Source organism: Salvelinus alpinus, chromosome 6, assembly GCF_045679555.1.
Source record: "Salvelinus alpinus chromosome 6, SLU_Salpinus.1, whole genome shotgun sequence".
NCBI lineage: Eukaryota > Metazoa > Chordata > Actinopteri > Salmoniformes > Salmonidae > Salvelinus > Salvelinus alpinus.
The window spans coordinates 89,901,255-89,924,735 of NC_092091.1; the positions used below are offsets into that span (position 1 = coordinate 89,901,255).

General features: G+C 43.3%; 2 protein-coding genes across 2 annotated transcripts in view; both read left to right on the forward strand.

Moving 5' to 3' along the window:
- Window positions 1–23,481, forward strand: part of rgs12b (regulator of G protein signaling 12b) — a 220,825-nt gene that overhangs the window by 22,752 nt on the left and 174,592 nt on the right. Inside the window, exon 7 of the mRNA XM_071408338.1 lies at window positions 83–817. Within this exon, the coding sequence (XP_071264439.1) occupies window positions 83–817 (735 nt within the window). The remainder of the gene's footprint in view (window positions 1–82; window positions 818–23,481) is intronic.
- Window positions 6,794–15,541, forward strand: LOC139579584 (THAP domain-containing protein 3). Its single transcript, XM_071408337.1, has 4 exons — window positions 6,794–8,058; window positions 8,816–9,031; window positions 12,216–12,281; window positions 14,851–15,541. Exons 1-4 carry the CDS (start codon window positions 7,741–7,743, stop codon window positions 15,310–15,312), a joined length of 1,062 nt encoding a protein of 353 aa, XP_071264438.1. The 5' UTR covers window positions 6,794–7,740; the 3' UTR covers window positions 15,313–15,541.

Here is a 23,481-nt window from a genome sequence, read left to right on the forward strand (position 1 = left end):
TTATTATTATTGTTATTAGTATTATTATTATTATAATTATTGTTATTAGTATTATTATTATTGTTATTATTGTTATTAACAGAACCACAGCACCAGTAGCAACAGCGACAGCGGCATCGGTAACTTCCTGCCAGAAGAGAAGAGTAACCGTGTCTTATTGGTCGACCTGGGAGGCCATAATCACAACCCCGGTCCACGCCACTGGGACAGCCCTCCTCCTCCCTCGGCCCCGGGCTGGAACCAAGTCCCTCCCGGTGTCGTCCCTGGCCCCCCTCTCCCCCCTCCTCCTCCCCCTCACCACAACAACAGCTACCGCCACGACCCCCCCCCTGCCACCCCCCCTCGAGGGGCCCACTCCTCCCATCCCTCACTCCACCACTACCCGCCAGGGAAGAGGGGAGGTAAGGGGGGAGGATCTGGAGGAGGAGCGGAGCAGAGCCAGCCCCAGCACCATCAGTCTCAACGCTGGTTACCAGTCCATGTCCTGAGAGACTGGAGACAACCAGGCCAGGCAGGACAAACACAGGGACAAGCAGGACTGTGTAGTGATCAGGAGTCCTATGCTGAGTCAACGGATGGTTGGTCATCGGCTAACTGTAGCACCCTCCCACCACCCATGAACAAGATACCTGCGGATCGCTACAGGGCTCCACTACCAGCCGGGGACCTGCCCCTGCCTCCACAGCCTCCCAGGCTGGCCACGCAGAAGGATGAGTGGGCTAACAAGCTGTTTGGGTCCGGGACCGGAGAGAAAGGACTCCGAGAGCCCAAGCAGAACGGGAAGAGACGTGGAAATGGGAAAGACGGAGAGAAAAAGGTAAGAGAGTCATACAGTATGTCATGGAGGTGTGTGTGTGTGTGTGTGTGTGTGTGTGTGTGTGTGTGTGTGTGTGTGTGTGTGTGTGTGTGTGTGTGTGTGTGTGTGTGTGTGTGTGTGTGTGTGTGTGTGTGTGTGTGTGTGTGTGTGTCAGTCCGTTTGTAGAAGTCTGAAGTACAGCATCAGATTTATAGTGATGTATTGGACTAACTTTTCTCTAGTAGTATCTGTGTTGTAAAGCTACAGTCCACACTACCGTTGTACTATGTTAGTTATTGTGTGTGTGCGCGTGCGCGCTTGGTGCTGTACTGTAAAGGTCCAGAATCATATTCTACTATAGTAACAGCTGGTGGTCTGGGTTGTGGTGCTGTATTGTAAAGGTCCAGTCCAGAATCATATTCTACTATAGTAATAGCTGGTGTTCTGGGTTGTGGTGCTGTACTGTAAAGGTCCAGAATCATATTCTACTATAGTAATAGCTGCTGGTCTGGGTTGTGGTGCTGTACTGTAAAGGTCCAGAATCATATTCTACTATAGTAATAGCTGGTGGTCTGGGTTGTGGTGCTGTACTGTAAAGGTCCAGAATCATATTCTACTATAGTAAAAACTGGTGGTCTGGGTTGTGGTGCTGTACTGTAAAGGTCCAGTCCAGAATCATATTCTACTATAGTAATAGCTGGTGGTCTGGGTTGTGGTGCTGTACTGTAAAGGTCCAGTCCAGAATCATATTCTACTATAGTAATAGCTGCTGGTCTGGGTTGTGGTGCTGTACTGTAAAGGTCCAGAATCATATTCTACTATAGTAATAGCTGGTGGTCTGGGTTGTGGTGCTGTACTGTAAAGGTCCAGAATCATATTCTACTATAGTAATAGCTGGTGATCTGGGTTGTGGTGCTGTACTGTAAAGGTCCAGAATCATATTCTACTATAGTAATAGCTGGTGTTCTGGGTTGTGGTGCTGTACTGTAAAGGTCCAGAATCATATTCTACTATAGTAATAGCTGGTGGTCTGGGTTGTGGTGCTGTATTGTAAAGGTCCAGAATCATATTCTACTATAGTAATAGCTGCTGGTCTGGGTTGTGGTGCTGTATTGTAAAGGTCCAGAATCATATTATACTATAGTAATAGCTGCTGGTCTGGGTTGTGGTGCTGTATTGTAAAGGTCCAGAATCATATTCTACTATAGTAATAGCTGGTGGTCTGGGTTGTGGTGCTGTATTGTAAAGGTCCAGAATCATATTCTACTATAGTAATAGCTGGTGGTCTGGGTTGTGGTGCTGTATTGTAAAGGTCCAGAATCATATTCTACTATAGTAATAGCTGCTGGTCTGGGTTGTGGAGGCAGCTTGTTAGAAGTGAACCCAACATGAGAAAACACTGTATCAAACCACTGGAGTGGAAAATTACTTTCTGGAAATGTCTGGCCACTGGTGCTAGTCCTACAACTCTCTGGGTCTGTCTCTCTCTCTCTCTCTCTCTCTCTCTCTCTCTCTCTCTCTCTCTCTCTCTCTCTCTCTCTCTCTCTCTCTCTCTCTCTCTCTCTCTCTCTCTCTGTCTGCCTCTCTCTCTGTCTTTCTCTCTGTCTCTCTCTCTCTTTTTCTCTTTCTCTCTCTCTGTCTTTCTCTCTCTCTTTCTCTCACTCTATTTCTCTCTCTCTCTCTCTATTTCTCTCTCTCTCTCTCTCTCTCTCTCTCTCTCTCTCTCTAGACTCTACACATGTACCTCAGTGTTTGTGGCTTGATGATTAGTTGAATCAGGTCAGGTGTGTTACTACTGGGCTGGAACAAAAATGTGCACTCCTGTTGGTACTCAGTCTCTCCAGCACACCTTTTAATACCATTTAAGTCTGGTCTTCAGACTCCTCTCTCTCTCTGAGAGTAATTAGATGAAGACACTGTCTCTCTCTCTGACACAAAAAGCACAACAATCTCTTTGTATATAGTTCTGTGCTTGAAATGTAATATTTGACTGACTGAGGGACCTTACAGATGTTATATGTAGGGGTATAAATACTTTTGCAAGGGATTACAGGCCTATGGGCCCTGGTTAAAAGTAGTGCACTATATAGGGAATAGGATGTCATTTAGGATGCTTCCCATCCCCTGTCCCTGACTCCAGAATCAAACCATCCATTATTGATTATGTGTATGTAGGGATGGACACCTGTTCTGTTCTGCTTCCTTCTCCCTGACAAACCACCTGTTCTGCTCTGCTTCCTTCTCCCTGACAACCACCTGTTCTGCTCTGCTTCCTTCTCCCTGACAACCACCTGTTCTGCTCGGCTTCCTTCTCCCTGACAACCACCTGTTCTGCTCGGCTTCCTTCTCCCTGACAACCACCTGTTCTGCTCTGCTTCCTTCTCCCTGACAACCACCTGTTCTGCTCTGCTTCCGTCTCCCTGGCAACCACCTGTTCTGCTCTGCTTCTTTCTCCCTGACCACCACCTGTTCTGTTCTGCTTCCTTCTCCCTGACAACCACCTGTTCTGCTCTGCTTCCTTCTCACTGACAACCACCTGTTCTGCTCTGCTTCCTTCTCCCTGACAACCACCTGTTCTGCTCTGCTTCCTTCTCACTGACAACCACCTGTTCTGCTCTGCTTCCTTCTCCCTGACAACCACCTGTTCTGCTCTGCTTCCGTCTCCCTGGCAACCACCTGTTCTGCTCTGCTTCTTTCTCCCTGACCACCACCTGTTCTGCTCTGCTTCCTTCTCCCTGACAACCACCTGTTCTGCTTCCTTCTCCCTGACAACCACCTGTTCTGCTTCCTTCTTCCTGACAACCACCTGTTCTGTTCTGCTTCCTTCTCCCTGACAACCACCTGTTCTGCTCTGCTTCCTTCTCCCTGACAACCACCTGTTCTGCTCTGCTTCCTTCTCCCTGACAACCACCTGTTCTGCTCTGCTTCCTTCTCACTGACAACCACCTGTTCTGCTCTGCTTCCTTCTCCCTGACAACCACCTGTTCTGCTCTGCTTCCTTCTCACTGACAACCACCTGTTCTGCTCTGCTTCCTTCTCCCTGACAACCACCTGTTCTGCTCTGCTTCCGTCTCCCTGGCAACCACCTGTTCTGCTCTGCTTCTTTCTCCCTGACCACCACCTGTTCTGCTCTGCTTCCTTCTCCCTGACAACCACCTGTTCTGCTTCCTTCTCCCTGACAACCACCTGTTCTGCTTCCTTCTTCCTGACAACCACCTGCTCTGTTCTGCTTCCTTCTCCCTGACAACCACCTGTTCTGCTTCCTTCTTCCTGACAACCACCTGTTCTGTTCTGCTTCCTTCTCCCTGACAACCACCTGTTCTGCTCTGCTTCCTTCTCACTGACAACCACCTGTTCTGCTCTGCTTCCTTCTCCCTGACAACCACCTGTTCTGCTCTGCTTCCTTCTCCCTGACAACCACCTGTTCTGCTCTGCTTCCTTCTCACTGACAACCACCTGTTCTGCTCTGCTTCCTTCTCCCTGACAACCACCTGTTCTGCTCTGCTTCCTTCTCCCTGACAACCACCTGTTCTGCTCTGCTTCCTCCTTCTCCCTGACAACCACCTGTTCTGCTCTGCTTCCTCCTTCTCCCTGACAACCACCTGTTCTGCTCTGCTTCCTTCTCCCTGACAACCACCTGTTCTGCTCTGCTTCCTTCTCCCTGACAACCACCTGTTCTGCTCTGCTTCCTTCTCCCTGACAACCACCTGTTCTATTACTGATGAATAGAACTAGACCTACCTCAGTCTGACATGATCACGGTAGGACAACATTTTATTGTGTAGATTTGTTTAGTTTACTAATCTATACTCTCTTCCGTGAGTTATTGTGGTGATTGATCTAATTAGCATTCATGCTACGTCTGGAAATGACCTAGTTTTCTCTAAATGATGTGGGTATGACTGTGATTGGTCAATACTTTCCCGTGTTTTACTCTAAAGAGATAGTGTGAGATGAACTCATGGACACCGTGTTGTATGTCTCTGTGTGCAGTTTGGTTAAAGGAATTTAATTCCTATATGTTAGCAACCAATTCAATTAAAACACTCTCTGCCCATACATAATAATTTGTAAGATACTTATTAGCATTAAATGGACAGAAACCAGTCTCAAAATCAATCAATCAATAGCGTTTATTCTCGAGAGTACTGAATCATAGTACAATTTACATCAGGTTATATAATAAAACTGACGTCATAGGTTTTAAAAATGTCCTTCCTCCTCTCGGATACAATGGCAGTACAGTTAGCGTTCTTATTTTGTCTGCCACCTGTTAAACAATCTGCAACCAGCCCAAGGTATCACCCCTCCCTGGGTAGAGATGGAATGTCCTGTAAGGAACACAGCATTCCAGCCTGTCTGAAGATTACTCCATTCTTTCTAACAAGGAACAGATTATATTCAGCATTATGATTATAATAAGATTCATTCATCCATACAGTAATATAGTAGTATTCTGTTTAGTTATAATTCATCCATACAGTAATATAGTAGTATTCTGTTTAGTTATAATTCATCCATACAGTAATATAGTAGTATTCTGTTTAGTTATAATTCATCCATACAGTAATATAGTAGTATTCTGTTTAGTTATAATTCATCCATACAGTAATATAGTAGTATTCTGTTTAGTTATAATTCATCCATACAGTAACATAGTAGTATTCTGTTTAGTTATAATTCATCCATACAGTAACATAGTAGTATTCTGTTTAGTTATAATTCATCCATACAGTAATATAGTAGTATTCTGTTTAGTTATAATTCATCCATACAGTAACATAGTAGTATTCTGTTTAGTTATAATTCATCCATACAGTAACATAGTAGTATTCTGTTTAGTTATAATTCATCCATACAGTAATATAGTAGTATTCTGTTTAGTTATAATTCATCCATACAGTAATATAGTAGTATTCTGTTTAGTTATAATTCATCCATACAGTAACATAGTAGTATTCTGTTTAGTTATAATTCATCCATACAGTAACATAGTAGTATTCTGTTTAGTTATAATTCATCCATACAGTAACATAGTAGTATTCTGTTTAGTTATAATTCATCCATACAGTAACATAGTAGTATTCTGTTTAGTTATAATTCATCCATACAGTAACATAGTAGTATTCTGTTTAGTTATAATTCATCCATACAGTAATATAGTAGTATTCTGTTTAGTTATAATTCATCCATACAGTAATATAGTAGTATTCTTTTTAGTTATAATTCTAAGTCAAATGTATACATATTTTAGTCATTATCCATAAAAATCCCGTAACAAGTTTGAAGGTAGTTGAACTTGAAGGTACCTTATCGTTAGCTTAGCACAATGACTGGAAGTCTTCAGGATCAGCTAGCCAGCAGGGAAATAGACCTAACTGCCCAAAGCAGGGTGATCAGCACTTTGTACCCTGTCATTTTACTATCCGTGAAATTATAATATCTAGATTATAGTTGTTTTAAAAGCAGTTATTTTGAGAACTATTTTCTGTGAACTACGCATTTCATGCATCCGCCGTGACAGTGGGTGCAAGGATAGGCTGTGCACGACCTCTCAAGTCATCACGGCTGGCCAGCTGAGACAGAAATCATTAAAAAATATATATCGTTTTTTTGTAAGTGTCAACAAAAGTAAGTGCTGTTATTGTGAAGTGGCAACGTCTAGGAGCAACAACGGCTCAGCCTCGACGTGGTAGGCCGTACAAGCTCACAGAACGGGACCGCCGAGTGCTGAAGCGGGTAGCTCGTAAAAATCGTCTGTCTTCGGTTGCAACACTCACTACTGATTTCCAAACTGCCTCTGGAAGCAACGTCAGCACAATAACTTTTCATAACAAGTACTGTTCACCGGGAGTTTCGTGAGCCTCAATGGGTTTCCATGGCCGAGCAGCCGCACACAAGCCTAAGATCACCATGCGCAATGCCAAGCGTCGGCTGGAGCGGTGTAAAAATAACATTTTAAGAAGATCAATTGTAGAAATGGCAGGGGTTTATGACTTTGTGGCTGTGGTAACTAGTGACAGCCGATAGCCAGGGGACCAAAACAATGAAGTTGAATTGAATTACTTTATTTTTCCAGAAGGAACTTTAGTTGAGCCTCGCACTTCAATACTCTTAGTTGTTGCGGAAATATACACTCAGTTGCCCGTTTAGTAGGTACACCCATCTAGAACCGGGTCGGACCCCCCTTTGCCTCCAGAACAGGCTGAATTCTTTGGGCGATGGATTCTACAAGGTGTGGTGTTCAAACGTTGCTCAATTGTTATAAAGGGACCTAACGTGTCCCAGGAAAACATTCCCCACACCGTTACACCACGGCCACCAGCCTGTACCGTTGACATCAGGTAGGATGGGGCCGTGGCCTCATGTTGTTTACGCCAAATCCTGACTGCCATCAGCAACAGGACCTGGGATTTTGTCGGACCACCAGCGATCATACCATGCTCAAAAGTCGCTTAGGTCACTCGTTTTGCCCATTCTAACATTCAATCGAATGTCTCTTTTTACAGTCTTGATTATGTGGTTTTATCTGCGTCGAACTTGGTGCAAAATCACGTCCACGAGTAGCCTAGCAAAAGCCGCGCTGATTGGACAGCTTGTTTTGACGTTCCTCTTCAGGAAGTAAACGCGACAGTTTCAGGTTAGCAATATAGCTGGTATCAAATAAGAAACGTGTGTGAAGAGTAACTCCTAGCGACATCAACAGACTGCCAAGCATTATTGATTTACCTCGCAGCCAGTGGACTGAAGATTGTCGACACTGCTGGAAGTATTTTCAAGCTATTAGCTAGCAAGTTTACATTCGCAAGTAGCTAGCTAGCTAATCGAGTGTGCTGCTGTGCTGAGACGGACAACCACCATCATCATCAACGATATTGCTAACTAACGTTAACCCCAACTAAGGTCTTTCCCGTTGTCACTTGTGCTACCGTCGCTGCCCCAATATGCCTCGTGAGTGCGCTGTTAAAGTGTGCGACAACAAACAAAAGACGTGGTCGGCGCTAATGTTTCACCGACTTCCATTGAGTAATCCGGACCGATTGAAACTATGGATGGTTGCTCTGAACAAAGATGCTAATACCCCGACCGATGACCTCAGAAAGTTACTAGTGTGCTCGGAACATTTTCTACCGGGGGACTATTATGAGAAGCTGGGACAGGACAGACACAGCAGGATGAGAATCATGAAAAGTTTCCTGAAGGATACGGCGGTGCCGTCAGTGGCCGTTCACACCACGCCAGGACAACGTGGAATAATGGCGGTAAGTGTAATCTAACAATATCTGACTGATTGAATAGGGTTATTATTGTTCCTTGATACATGACAAACTAGGGCGTAGATGCTGGAACTACCAATGTAGCTAGCTATCAATCACTGGATGGGTGTCGCATTGCATTATGGTAGCGTAGTTTTAGTAAAATATGTTATATTAACATTAATAAAAGGTGTTCTGTTGACATTTCATAGGGCTATCACTTTACTGGTGAATGTCCTTCTCAGAGCGAGCACACAAGTACAACACACACACTTTAGCCAAAGATTAGCCAAGTACAACACATACACACTATAGCCAAGTACAACACCATGTCTAAGTCAACTTTGTGCCATTTTCTTGGTGCTTTTATTCATTGTCTTGGGTCAAATACATAATAAAATGTCCACATGCAACATAAAGGAACCGTGACTTGACTGTATAGCGTTAGCTTGCCTTGTAATAGATGACAGCATGCAGTTTATTATAGGGAGAATCTCAATTGCAGTTCCTTGAGTCGTCGCTCCTCGTCCCCTTCTCAAAACCCATTGGATGAGGTCAGAGGGGCGGGGGACCTCTCACCATCACATCCAATGGTGTTTGAGAAGGAGAGAGGACGCTAGGAATGGAGGTAATGCAATTGGGGGTTCCCCCATGGTCTTGTTCAAAGCCCAAACTGATCGCATGCCTACACGTGTTCTCCCTTTGTTTACTTCAAATGAACAGCGGCGTTTCCTGGTTCCTGTCCCTTTTATTTCTCACCCAGGTTGAGACAGGAGACGTACCTCCAGCTGTAGACGATCCACCAGGGACTGACTCCCTATCTGCTGGAGGGGCGTCTGCTCCGACCCCACAGCATGGAGGGTCAGGTGTTGCTACGGCTACGACGGGGTTCCTCTCCCACCTGGGTCTGCGGCTGACAGAGCCTGCTTCAACCTCTGGGACGTACGTGGCTCTGTCACCCACGTGTACACTTAGTAAGGTAATGCTGTTATTATCATGGGGCTCTACTAGCTGTACACTTAGTAAGGTAATGCTGGTATTATCATGGTGCTCTACTAGCTGTACACTTAGTAAGGTAATCAATCAATCAATCAATCAATTTTATTTTATATAGCCCTTCGTACATCAGCTAATATCTCGAAGTGCTGTACAGACACCCAGCCTAAAACCCCAAACAGCTAGTAATGCAGGTGTAGAAGCACGGTGGCTAGGAAAAACTCCCTAGAAAGGCCAAAACCTAGGAAGAAACCTAGAGAGGAACCAGGCTATGAGGGGTGGCCAGTCCTCTTCTGGCTGTGCCGGGTGGAGATTATAACAGAACTATGCCAAGATGATGCTGTTATTATCATGGTGCTCTACTAGCTGTACACTTAGTAAGGTAATGCTGTTATTATCATGGTGCTCTACTAGCTGTACACTTAGTAAGGTAATGCTGTTATTATCATGGGGCTGTACACTTAGTAAGGTAATGCTGTTATTATCATGGTGCTCTACTAGCTGTACACTTAGTAAGGTAATGCTGGTATTATCATGGTGCTCTACTAGCTGTACACTTAGTAAGGTAATGCTGTTATTATCATGGGGCTCTACTAGCTGTACACTTAGTAAGGTAATGCTGGTATTATCATGGTGCTCTACTAGCTGTACACTTAGTAAAGTAATGCTGTTATTATCATGGGGCTCTACTAGCTGTACACTTAGTAAAGTAATGCTGTTATTATCATGGGGCTCTACTAGCTGTACACTTAGTAAGGTAATGCTGCTATTATCATGGGGCTCTACTAGCTGTACACTTAGTAAGGTAATGCTGTTATTATCATGGGGCTCTACTAGCTGTACACTTAGTAAGGTAATGCTGGTATTATCATGGGGCTCTACTAGCTGTACACTTAGTAAGGTAATGCTGGTATTATCATGGCGCTCTACTAGCTGTACACTTAGTAAAGTAATGCTGTTATTATCATGGGGCTCTACTAGCTGTACACTTAGTAAGGTAATGCTGGTATTATCATGGGGCTCTACTAGCTGTACACTTAGTAAGGTAATGCTGGTATTATCATGGTGCTCTACTAGCTGTACACTTAGTAAAGTAATGCTGTTATTATCATGGGGCTCTACTAGCTGTACACTTAGTAAGGTAATGCTGCTATTATCATGGGGCTCTACTAGCTGTACACTTAGTAAGGTAATGCTGTTATTATCATGGGGCTCTACTAGCTGTACACTTAGTAAGGTAATGCTGGTATTATCATGGTGCTCTACTAGCTGTACACTTAGTAAGGTAATGCTGTTATTATCATGGTGCTCTACTAGCTGTACACTTAGTAAGGTAATGCTGGTATTATCATGGGGCTCTACTAGCTGTACACTTAGTAAGGTAATGCTGTTATTATCATGGTGCTCTACTAGCTGTACACTTAGTAAGGTAATGCTGGTATTATCATGGTGCTCTACTAGCTGTACACTTAGTAAAGTAATGCTGTTATTATCATGGGGCTCTACTAGCTGTACACTTAGTAAGGTAATGCTGGTATTATCATGGGGCTCTACTAGCTGTACACTTAGTAAGGTAATGCTGGTATTATCATGGTGCTCTACTAGCTGTACACTTAGTAAGGTAATGCTGTTATTATCATGGGGCTCTACTAGCTGTACACTTAGTAAGGTAATGCTGCTATTATCATGGGGCTCTACTAGCTGTACACTTAGTAAGGTAATGCTGTTATTATCATGGGGCTCTACTAGCTGTACACTTAGTAAGGTAATGCTGGTATTATCATGGGGCTCTACTAGCTGTACACTTAGTAAGGTAATGCTGGTATTATCATGGTGCTCTACTAGCTGTACACTTAGTAAAGTAATGCTGTTATTATCATGGGGCTCTACTAGCTGTACACTTAGTAAGGTAATGCTGGTATTATCATGGGGCTCTACTAGCTGTACACTTAGTAAGGTAATGCTGGTATTATCTTGGTGCTCTACTAGCTGTACACTTAGTAAAGTAATGCTGTTATTATCATGGGGCTCTACTAGCTGTACACTTAGTAAGGTAATGCTGCTATTATCATGGGGCTCTACTAGCGGTACACTTAGTAAGGTAATGCTGTTATTATCATGGGGCTCTACTAGCTGTACACTTAGTAAGGTAATGCTGTTATTATCATGGGGCTCTACTAGCTGTACACTTAGTAAGGTAATGCTGGTATTATCATGGTGCTCTACTAGCTGTACACTTAGTAAAGTAATGCTGTTATTATCATGGGGCTCTACTAGCTGTACACTTAGTAAGGTAATGCTGGTATTATCATGGTGCTCTACTAGCTGTACACTTAGTAAGGTAATGCTGGTATTATCATGGTGCTCTACTAGCTGTACACTTAGTAAAGTAATGCTGTTATTATCATGGGGCTCTACTAGCTGTACACTTAGTAAGGTAATGCTGGTATTATCATGGTGCTCTACTAGCTGTACACTTAGTAAAGTAATGCTGTTATTATCATGGGGCTCTACTAGCTGTACACTTAGTAAGGTAATGCTGGTATTATCATGGTGCTCTACTAGCTGTACACTTAGTAAGGTAATGCTGGTATTATCATGGGGCTCTACTAGCTGTACACTTAGTAAGGTAATGCTGGTATTATCATGGGGCTCTACTAGCTGTACACTTAGTAAGGTAATGCTGGTATTATCATGGTGCGCTACTAGCTGTGGATGGATAGTATGGAAGTAGCCCTGGCTTGTGGGAGCTGGAACGGCTCATAGGGGCAGGAGTCTCCTGTTTCTGTAGTGAGACAGCTTGATGTACCAGGACACCCCCTGGACAGGACACTAGTCTATCTCCTGTTTCTGTAGTGAGACAGCTTGATGTACCAGTACACCCCCTGGACAGGACACTAGTCTATCTCCTGTTTCTGTAGTGAGACAGCTTGATGTACCAGGACACCCCCTGGACAGGACACTAGTCTATCTCCTGTTTCTGTAGTGAGACAGCTTGATGTACCAGGACACCCCCTGGACAGGACACTAGTCTATCTCCTGTTTCTGTAGCAGACAGCTTGATGTACCAGGACACCCCCTGGACAGGACACTAGTCTATCACAGGGTCTGATAACTTACAGGTTATTGGTTGGTCTAACATGAATTATTTTATTTCTGATTTGCAGAACATCCCCTCTACGACTACAACGGGGGGCGCATGCAGAAGGAAAAAAACAAAGACCAACATTCCTGTGAGTATCTGTCTGGCATTTCCTGTTCCTTCTGTTGATACAGCTTGACCTGTTGGTCTAGACTCATTCTGTTGGTCCAGACTCATTCTGTAGGTCCAGACTCATTCTGTTGGTCCAGACTCATTCTGTAGGTCCAGACTCATTCTGTAGGTCCAGACTCATTCTGTAGGTCCAGACTCATTCTGTAGGTCCAGACTCATTCTGTTGGTCCAGACTCATTCTGTTGGTCCAGACTCATTCTGTTGGTCCAGACTCATTCTGTTGGTCCAGACTCATTCTGTTGGTCCAGACTCATTCTGTAGGTCCAGACTCATTCTGTAGGTCCAGACTCATTCTGTAGGTCCAGACTCATTCTGTTGGTCCAGACTCATTCTGTAGGTCCAGACTCATTCTGTAGGTCCAGACTCATTCTGTAGGTCCAGACTCATTCTGTAGGTCCAGACTCATTCTGTAGGTCCAGACTCATTCTGTAGGTCCAGACTCATTCTGTAGGTCCAGACTCATTCTGTTGGTCCAGACTCATTCTGTTGGTCCAGACTCATTCTGTTGGTCCAGACTCATTCTGTTGGTCCAGACTCTTTCTGTTGGTCCAGACTCTTTCTGTTGGTCCAGACTCTTTCTGTTGGTCCAGACTCATTCTGTTGGTCCAGACTCATTCTGTTGGTCCAGACTCATTCTGTTGGTCCAGACTCATTCTGTTGGTCCAGACTCATTCTGTTGGTCCAGACTCATTCTGTTGGTCCAGACTCATTCTGTTGGTCCAGACTCATTCTGTAGGTCCAGACTCATTCTGTAGGTCCAGACTCATTCTGTAGGTCCAGACTCATTCTGTAGGTCCAGACTCATTCTGTAGGTCCAGACTCATTCTGTAGGTCCAGACTCATTCTGTAGGTCCAGACTCATTCTGTAGGTCCAGACTCATTCTGTTGGTCCAGACTCATTCTGTAGGTCCAGACTCATTCTGTAGGTCCAGACTCATTCTGTAGGTCCAGACTCATTCTGTAGGTCCAGAGTCATTCTGTAGGTCCAGAGTCATTCTGTAGGTCCAGAGTCATTCTGTAGGTCCAGAGTCATTCTGTAGGTCCAGAGTCATTCTGTAGGTCCAGAGTCATTCTGTAGGTCCAGAGTCATTCTGTAGGTCCAGAGTCATTCTGTAGGTCCAGAGTCATTCTGTTGGTCCAGAGTCATTCTGTTGGTCCAGAGTCATTCTGTTGGTCCAGAGTCATTCTGTTGGTCCAGAGTCATTCTGTTGGTCCAGACTCATTCTGTTGGTCCAGACTCATTCTGTTGGTCCAGACTCATTCTGTTGGTCCAGACTCATTCTGTTGGTCCAGACTCATTCTGTTGATACAGCTTGACCTGTTGGTCCAGACTCATTCTGTTGGTCCAGACTCATTCTGTTGGTCCAGACTCATTCTGTTGGTCCAGACTCATTCTGTTGGTCCAGACTCATTCTGTTGGTCCAGACTCATTCTGTTGGTCCAGACTCATTCTGTTGGTCCAGACTCATTCTGTTGGTCCAGACTCATTCTGTAGGTCCAGACTCATTCTGTTGGTCCAGACTCATTCTGTTGGTCCAGACTCATTCTGTTGGTCCAGACTCATTCTGTTGGTCCAGACTCATTCTGTTGGTCCAGACTCTTTCTGTTGGTCCAGACTCTTTCTGTTGGTCCAGACTCATTCTGTAGGTCCAGACTCATTCTGTAGGTCCAGACTCTTTCTGTAGGTCCAGACTCATTCTGTAGGTCCAGACTCATTCTGTTGGTCCAGACTCATTCTGTTGGTCCAGACTCATTCTGTTGGTCCAGAGTCATTCTGTTGGTCCAGACTCATTCTGTTGGTCCAGACTCATTCTGTTGGTCCAGACTCATTCTGTTGGTCCAGACTCATTCTGTTGGTCCAGACTCATTCTGTTGGTCCAGACTCATTCTGTTGATACAGCTTGACCTGTTGGTCCAGACTCATTCTGTTGGTCCAGACTCATTCTGTTGGTCCAGACTCATTCTGTTGGTCCAGACTCATTCTGTTGGTCCAGACTCATTCTGTTGGTCCAGACTCATTCTGTTGGTCCAGACTCATTCTGTTGGTCCAGACTCATTCTGTAGGTCCAGACTCATTCTGTTGGTCCAGACTCATTCTGTTGGTCTAGACTCATTCTGTTGGTCCAGACTCATTCTGTTGGTCCAGACTCATTCTGTTGGTCCAGACTCATTCTGTTGGTCCAGACTCATTCTGTAGGTCCAGACTCATTATGTTGGTCCAGACTCATTCTGTTGGTCCAGACTCATTTTGTTGGTCTAGACTCATTCTGTTGGTCCAGACTCATTCTGTTGGTCCAGACTCATTCTGTTGGTCCAGACTCATTCTGTTGGTCCAGACTCATTCTGTTGGTCCAGAACACTTCAAAGGGAAAAGCTGCTCGCTAGTCGCCCAACGTTTCCCCTCCAAGCCGTCTTCATCAGAATGAAATCATTTATTCACCAACGTTTCCCCACCAAACTGTCTTCATCAGAATGAAGCTTTTCCTACAAAATTCTTCTTCTAACATGTTTGTTTTTCTGTCGATCAGGTGGCGCGCAGGAAGAAAGGTCATATGGCCGCTAAGAAGACTTCAGGGAAGGACTGTACCAGTACGACCTCTACTGCTGGTTTCACCGTCTCGCCTTTCACCACCTCCAGCCCCTCCACCTCCAGCCCGTCAACCTCCAGCCAGGGATCCAGCTCTGACAGTAAGGTGTCAGGAGAACCGGACGGAGAAGGAGGACGGAGCGAAAGGAAATGGATCGTGAACGAGTCGAAACTCAAGGAGCTTTTCCAGACGTGTCACCAGTGCGGCGCCGCCTTGCGTAACAGAACGATAACCGCTTTGGGTTACAGCCAAATCAAAGTGACATGGACTTGTCCCGATAAGCACAGAGGAGAGTGGCAGTCGTGTTCCGATGCTTTCGCTATCGGTCACTACCTGCAGATGGTTGGTTACAGGGTGTTGCTAGACTCCATGAATAGTCAGTTTGTAAGTCATGATGACTAAGTATCTACTACAGAATGTCATCTAGTAAATAACAGGGTCGTAGTAGCCTCCTATTACCAGACTGCTGCTAGTCTGTGGAGAAAAACACAATGGAAACGTACAGAACTTCACTGTGGATGTACCGGGTCGGGGTACTTCACTGTGGATGTACCGGGTCGGGGTACTTCACTGTGGATGTACCGGGTCGGGGTACTTCACTGTGGATGTACCGGGTCGGGGTACTTCACTGTGGATGTACCGGGTCGGGGTACTTCACTGTGGATGTACCGGGTCGGGGTACTTCACTGTGGATGTACCGGGTCGGGGTACTTCACTGTGGATGTACCGGGTCGGGGTACTTCACTGTGGATGTACCGGGTCGGGGTACTTCACTGTGGATGTACCGGGTTGGGGTACTTCACTGTGGCTGTACCGGGTTGGGGTACTTCACTGTGGCTGTACCGGGTTGGGGTACTTCACTGTGGCTGTACCGGGTTGGGGTACTTCACTGTGGATGTACCCGGTTGGGGTACTTCACTGTGGATGTACCGGGTTGGGGTACTTCACTGTGGATGTACCGGGTTGGGGTACTTCACTGTGGATGTACCGGGTTGGGGTACTTCACTGTGGATGTACCGGGTTGGGGTACTTCACTGTGGATGTACCGGGTTGGGGTACTTCACTGTGGATGTACCGGGTTGGGGTACTTCACTGTGGATGTACCGGGTTGGGGTACTTCACTGTGGATGTACCGGGTTGGGGTACTTCACTGTGGCTGTACCGGGTCGGGGTACTTCGCTGTGGCTGTACCGGGTCGGGTTACTTCGCTGTGGATGTACCGGGTTGGGGTACTTCGCTGTGGCTGTACCGGGTCGGGGTACTTCACTGTGGATGTACCTGGTTGGGGTACTTCGCTGTGGCTGTACCGGGTCGGGTTACTTCGCTGTGGATGTACCGGGTCGGGGTACTTCGCTGTGGATGTACCGGGTCGGGGTACTTCACTGTCGCTGTACTGGGTTGGGGTACTTCACTGTGGCTGTACCCGGTTGGGGTACCTCACTGGATGTACCGGGTTGGGGTACTAGTGGATGTACCGGGTCGGGGTACTGCACTGTGGCTGTACCGGGTCGGGGTACTGCACTGTGGCTGTACCGGGTTGGGGTACTTCACTGTGGCTGTACCGGGTCGGGGTACTTCACTGTGGATGTACCGGGTCGGGGTACTTCACTGTGGATGTACCGGGTTGGGGTACTTCACTGTGGATGTACCGGGTCGGGGTACTTCACTGTGGATGTACCGGGTCGGGGTACTTCACTGTGGATGTACCGGGTTGGGGTACTTCACTGTGGCTGTACCGGGTCGGGGTACGTCACTGTGGATGTACCGGGTCGGGGTACTTTACTGTGGATGTACCGGGTCGGGGTACTTTACTGTGGCTGTACCGGGTCGGGGTACTTCACTGTGGCTGTACCGGGTTGGGGTACTTCACTGTGGCTGTACCGGGTTGGGGTACTTCACTGTGGCTGTACCAGGTTGGGGTACTTCACTGTGGCTGTACCGGGTCGGGGTACGTCACTGTGGATGTACCGGGTCGGGGTACTTTACTGTGGATGTACCGGGTCGGGGTACTTTACTGTGGCTGTACCGGGTCGGGGTACTTCACTGTGGATGTACCGGGTTGGGGTACTTCACTGTGGCTGTACCGGGTCGGGGTACGTCACTGTGGATGTACCGGGTCGGGGTACTTTACTGTGGATGTACCGGGTCGGGGTACTTCACTGTGGCTGTACCAGGTTGGGGTACTTCGCTGTGGCTGTACCGGGTTGGGGTACTTCACTGTGGCTGTACCTTACTACACGACCTTCTTCTGAGCCCGTCCACTATGTATTGTACCGTAAACCCAGATTCCTGTCTGAAGGACAGACCCTATTGACTTCTCTCTCCAGGACCCCTCACCTTGGGGAACTTCCCATAACTTACTCAAAGACATTCACTTTTTGGAAGTTGGCCAATAGCTACTTAAGGCCAATAGTTTTAGACCTCGTGGTCAAGAAAACCCTCCTAACTATTCTTGTAGAGAATAGCCCATATTGTAGCCCGTATTAATAGGTGAAGTTAAAACAAGTTAGGAGATTCTGTTCTGCTATATTCTACTGTATTCTACTATATTATATTCTACTATATTCTATTCTACTTTATTGTACTATATTCTATTCTACTGTATTACATTATACTATATTCTATTCTACTTTATTGTACTATATTCTATTCTACTGTATTATATTGTACTATATTATATTCTACTTTATTGTACTATATTCTACTGTATTCTATTCTATTATATTTGGCTTTCTACTATGTTCGACTTGATTCTACTTTATTGTGCTATATTCTATTTTACTATATTATACTGTGTTCAATACTACTACATTCTATTGTATTCTACTATATTCTATTCTGCTCTATTCTACTATATAAGACTATTCTACGATATAAGACTCTATTCTACGATATAAGACTCTATTCTACTATATTAGACTCTATTCTACTATATTAGACTCTATTCTACTATATTAGACTCTATTCTACTATATTAGACTCTATTCTACTATATTATACTCTATTCTACTATATTAGACTCTATTCTACTATATTAGACTCTATTCTACTATATTAGACTCTTCTACTATATTAGACTATTCTACTATATTAGACTCTATTCTACTATATTAGACTCTATTCTACTTTATTAGACTCTATTCTACTGTATTAGACTCTATTCTACTAAATTAGACTCTATTCTACTATATTAGACTCTATTCTACTATATTAGACTCTATTCTACTATATTAGACTCTATTCTACTATATTAGACTCTATTCTACTATATTAGACTATCTTCTACTATATTAGACTCTATTCTACTATATTAGACTCTTCTACTATATTAGACTCTATTCTACTATATTAGACTCTATTCTACTATATTAGACTCTATTCTACTATATTAGACTCTATTCTACTATATAAGACTCTTCTACTATATTAGACTCTATTCTACTATATTAGACTCTATTCTACTATATTAGACTCTATTCTACTATATTAGACTCTATTCTACTATATTAGACTATCTTCTACTATATTAGACTATCTTCTACTATATTAGACTATCTTCTACTATATTAGACTATCTTCTACTATATTAGACTCTATTCTACTCTATATTAGACTCTATTCTACTATATTAGACTCTATTCTACTATATTAGACTCTATTCTACTATATTAGACTCTATTCTACTATATTAGACTCTATTCTACTATATTAGACTCTATTCTACTATATAAGACTCTTCTACTATATTAGACTCTATTCTACTATATTAGACTCTATTCTACTATATTAGACTCTATTCTACTATATTAGACTCTATTCTACTATATTAGACTCTATTCTACTATATTAGACTCTATTCTACTCTATATTAGACTATATTCTACTCTATATTAGACTCTATTCTACTATATTAGACTCTATTCTACTATATAAGACTCTTCTACTATATTAGACTCTATTCTACTATATTAGACTCTTCTACTATATTAGACTCTTCTACTATATTAGACTATCTTCTACTATATTAGACTATCTTCTACTATATTAGACTATCTTCTACTATATTAGACTCTATTCTACTATATTAGACTCTATTCTACTCTATATTAGACTCTATTCTACTATATTAGACTATCTTCTACTATATTAGACTATCTTCTACTATATTAGACTATCTTCTACTATATTAGACTATCTTCTACTATATTAGACTATCTTCTACTATATTAGACTATCTTCTACTATATTAGACTATCTTCTACTATATTAGACTCTATTCTACTATATTAGACTCTATTCTACTATATTAGACTCTATTCTACTATATTAGACTCTATTCTACTATATTAGACTATATTCTACTCTATATTAGACTATATTCTACTCTATATTAGACTCTATTCTACTATATTAGACTCTATTCTACTATATAAGACTCTTCTACTATATTAGACTCTATTCTACTATATTAGACTCTTCTACTATATTAGACTATCTTCTACTATATTAGACTATCTTCTACTATATTAGACTATCTTCTACTATATTAGACTATCTTCTACTATATTAGACTCTATTCTACTATATTAGACTCTATTCTACTCTATATTAGACTCTATTCTACTATATTAGACTATCTTCTACTATATTAGACTATCTTCTACTATATTAGACTATCTTCTACTATATTAGACTATCTTCTACTATATTAGACTATCTTCTACTATATTAGACTATCTTCTACTATATTAGACTATCTTCTACTATATTAGACTCTATTCTACTATATTAGACTCTATTCTACTATATTAGACTCTATTCTACTATATTAGACTCTATTCTACTATATAAGACTCTTCTACTATATTAGACTCTATTCTACTATATTAGACTCTATTCTACTATATTAGACTCTATTCTACTATATTAGACTCTATTCTACTATATTAGACTCTATTCTACTATATTAGACTCTATTCTACTATATTTGACTCTATTCTACTATATTAGACTATCTTCTACTATATTAGACTCTATTCTACTATGTTAGACTCTATTCTACTATATTAGACTCTATTCTACTATGTTAGACTCTATTCTACTATATTAGACTCTACTCTTTTCTACTCTATGTATTGTGTCAAACTCCTACTCCTTACAGTACTAACTGTTTAGTCTTTCCTTAGTAAGAGACAGGAAGTAGAGGGGTGACTGACGAGGTGACACCAAACTGTCTGCCCTCCGTGTCAAAATGCTATACGCTTTTAAAGTCCAACCTCAAAACATAAATGGGAAAAAACAAAACCTATAACACTTATCTAATTGTTTATATATTCATTATATATTAACAATTCATTCATTAACTGATTTCATTGTTTAAATAAAATAAATCTTAGATTGTTAGTCGTTTATGTAATTCGATATTTAAATAGGGAGTGTTGCAAGACACCTGATTCAGAACGGAATGCTTTGGCCTGCATTGACGTCGGACAGCCACTGGGTGGCACTGTTTCACCATGTAGAACTCCCTGTCCTTCAGTTTCCAATGGACTATCTGGTAATGGACTCCTACCGCAGAGTTAGATAGTACTGCACAGTTAGTTCAGACCATCTGGTAATGGACTCCTACTGCAGAGTTAGATGGTACTGCACAGTTAGTACAGACCATCTGGTAATGGACTCCTACTGCAGAGTTAGATGGTACTGCACAGTTAGTACAGACCATCTGGTAATGGACTCCTACTGCACAGTTAGTTCAGACCATCTGGTAATGGACTCCTACTGCAGAGTTAGTTCAGACCATCTGGTAATGGACTCCTACTGCAGAGTTAGATAGTACTGCACAGTTAGATCAGACCATCTGGTAATGGACTCCTACTGCACAGTTAGTTCACACCATCTGGTAATGGACTCCTACTGCACAGTTAGTTCAGACCATCTGGTAATGGACTCCTACTGCACAGTTAGTTCAGAACATCTGGTAATGGACTCCTACTGCACAGTTAGTTCAGACCATCTGGTAATGGATTCCTACTGCAGAGTTAGATAGTACTGCACAGTTAGTTCAGACCATCTGGTAATGGACTCCTACTGCACAGTTAGTTCAGACCATCTGGTAATGGACTCCTACTGCAGAGTTAGATAGTACTGCACAGTTAGTACAGACCATCTGGTAATGGACTCCTACTGCAGAGTTAGATAGTACTGCACAGTTAGATCAGACCATCTGGTAATGGACTCCTACTGCAGAGTTAGATGGTACTGCACAGTTAGTACAGACCATCTGGTAATGGACTCCTACTGCAGAGTTAGATGGTACTGCACAGTTAGTACAGACCATCTGGTAATGGACTCCTACTGCAGAGTTAGATGGTACTGCACAGTTAGTTCAGACCATCTGGTAATGGACTCCTACTGCAGAGTTAGATAGTACTGCACAGTTAGATCAGACCATATGGTAATGGACTCCTACTGCAGAGTTAGATAGTACTGCACAGTTAGTTCAGACCATCTGGTAATGGACTCCTACTGCAGAGTTAGATAGTACTGCACAGTTAGTTCAGACCATCTGTTAATGGACTCCTACTGCACAGTTAGATGGTGATGCACAGTTAGTTCAGACTATCTGGTAATGGACTCCTACTGTAGAGGTAGATGGTACTGCACAGTTAGTACAGACCATCTGGTAATGGACTCCTACTGCAGAGTTAGATGGTACTGCACAGTTAGTACAGACCATCTGGTAATGGACTCCTACTGCAGAGTTAGATGGTACTGCACAGTTAGTACAGACCATCTGGTAATGGACTCCTACTGCAGAGTTAGATGGTACTGCACAGTTAGTTCAGACCATCTGGTAATGGACTCCTACTGCAGAGTTAGATAGTACTGCACAGTTAGATCAGACCATATGGTAATGGACTCCTACTGCAGAGTTAGATAGTACTGCACAGTTAGTTCAGACCATCTGGTAATGGACTCCTACTGCAGAGTTAGATAGTACTGCACAGTTAGTTCAGACCATCTGTTAATGGACTCCTACTGCACAGTTAGATGGTGATGCACAGTTAGTTCAGACTATCTGGTAATGGACTCCTACTGCAGAGGTAGATAGTACTGCACAGTTAGTTCAGACCATCTGGTAATGGACTCCTAACTCTGCAGTAGATCAGACCAACAGACAGGACAATGTTATGTGACTACTGATGCTGATGTTATGTCAGAAAGGATAATGTCTGGACAACTAGTTGTTCAGAGATAACAGAACATAAACATATATGTTGTTTAATACAGACGTTGATATTGACCTTTGACCCACGTCGTGGATATGTTTACACCCAACGCTGGATAAGAGCGTCTGCTAAATGACTTAAATGTAAATGTATTTCACTTCTTCTTGCACTTCTGCTTTGCTTCTTCTGAAATGAAAGGCTTCGATGTGCCTCTGGGAAGAAGACCTGGTCACAGGGGACAGCTGACTGTGTGGATGACCTACTGTAGGCTAGCTACGCTCTCTCTCTCTGTGTCTCCTATCAGCTCTGTGTTGTCCAGTAAGCAGGAAGGAACCCTCCCTGCTCAGAGAGAGAGAGAGATATACCCTCCTCATACACACCCAGATCAGCCACTGATCTCCTGATGCCATCTTGGAGGGAGGGGGGAGGGTGGGGCGATCGAGCGGATCGCTTTTGCTGGTCGCTGCATTCCAAAGTGTGTTGCATTATGGGGGAAATAAGTGTCTGACTTGCGGCTACATAACGACTGCATGCAACTTTACAAAAAACTGTTACAAAACACACCGTATGGAACAGCGGGGACTGAAGCAACACAAACACAGGCACATGCACGATAACATACACATGGATTTAGTACTGTAAATATGTGGTAGTGGTGGAGTAGGGGCCTGAGGGCACACAGTGTGTTGTGAAATCTGTGAATGTATTGTAATGTTTTTAAAATTGTATAAACTGCCTTCATTTTGCTGGGCCCCAGGAAGAGTAGCTGCTGCCTTGGCAGGAACTAATGGAGATCCATAATAAATACAAAATGTGATCAACATCATGAAGTTTCTGCAGTTGCTCTTCACCAACTTGTATCCTGCAGTCATCGCCTGCATTGTGGGAAGCTCTATTGTCCACCAATCACAAGGGTGTATTTGTTTGACTCAAGCGAACGTGACTGAAAAAGGTACCAACTTTGTGCGATTCATGTTTACCGTGGACAAAGGAATGGAGATTTTAGGCTCTCTCTAACCAATTGATAGTACAATATATTTAAAAAAATATACGCTCTTGGCATTTTCTTAAAGTAATGATGGACTGCTGTTTTTCTTTTCTTATTTGAGCTGTTCTTGCCATAATATGGACTTGGTCTTTTACCAAATAGGGCTGTCTTCTGTATACCACCCCTACCTTGTCACGACACATCTGATTGGCTCAAACGCATTAAGAAAGTAAATTCCACAAATTAACTTTTAACAAGGCACACCGGTTAATTGAAATGCATTCCAGGTGACTACCTCATGAAGCTGGTTGAGAGAATGCCAAAGCTGTCATCAAGGCAAAGGGTGGCTAC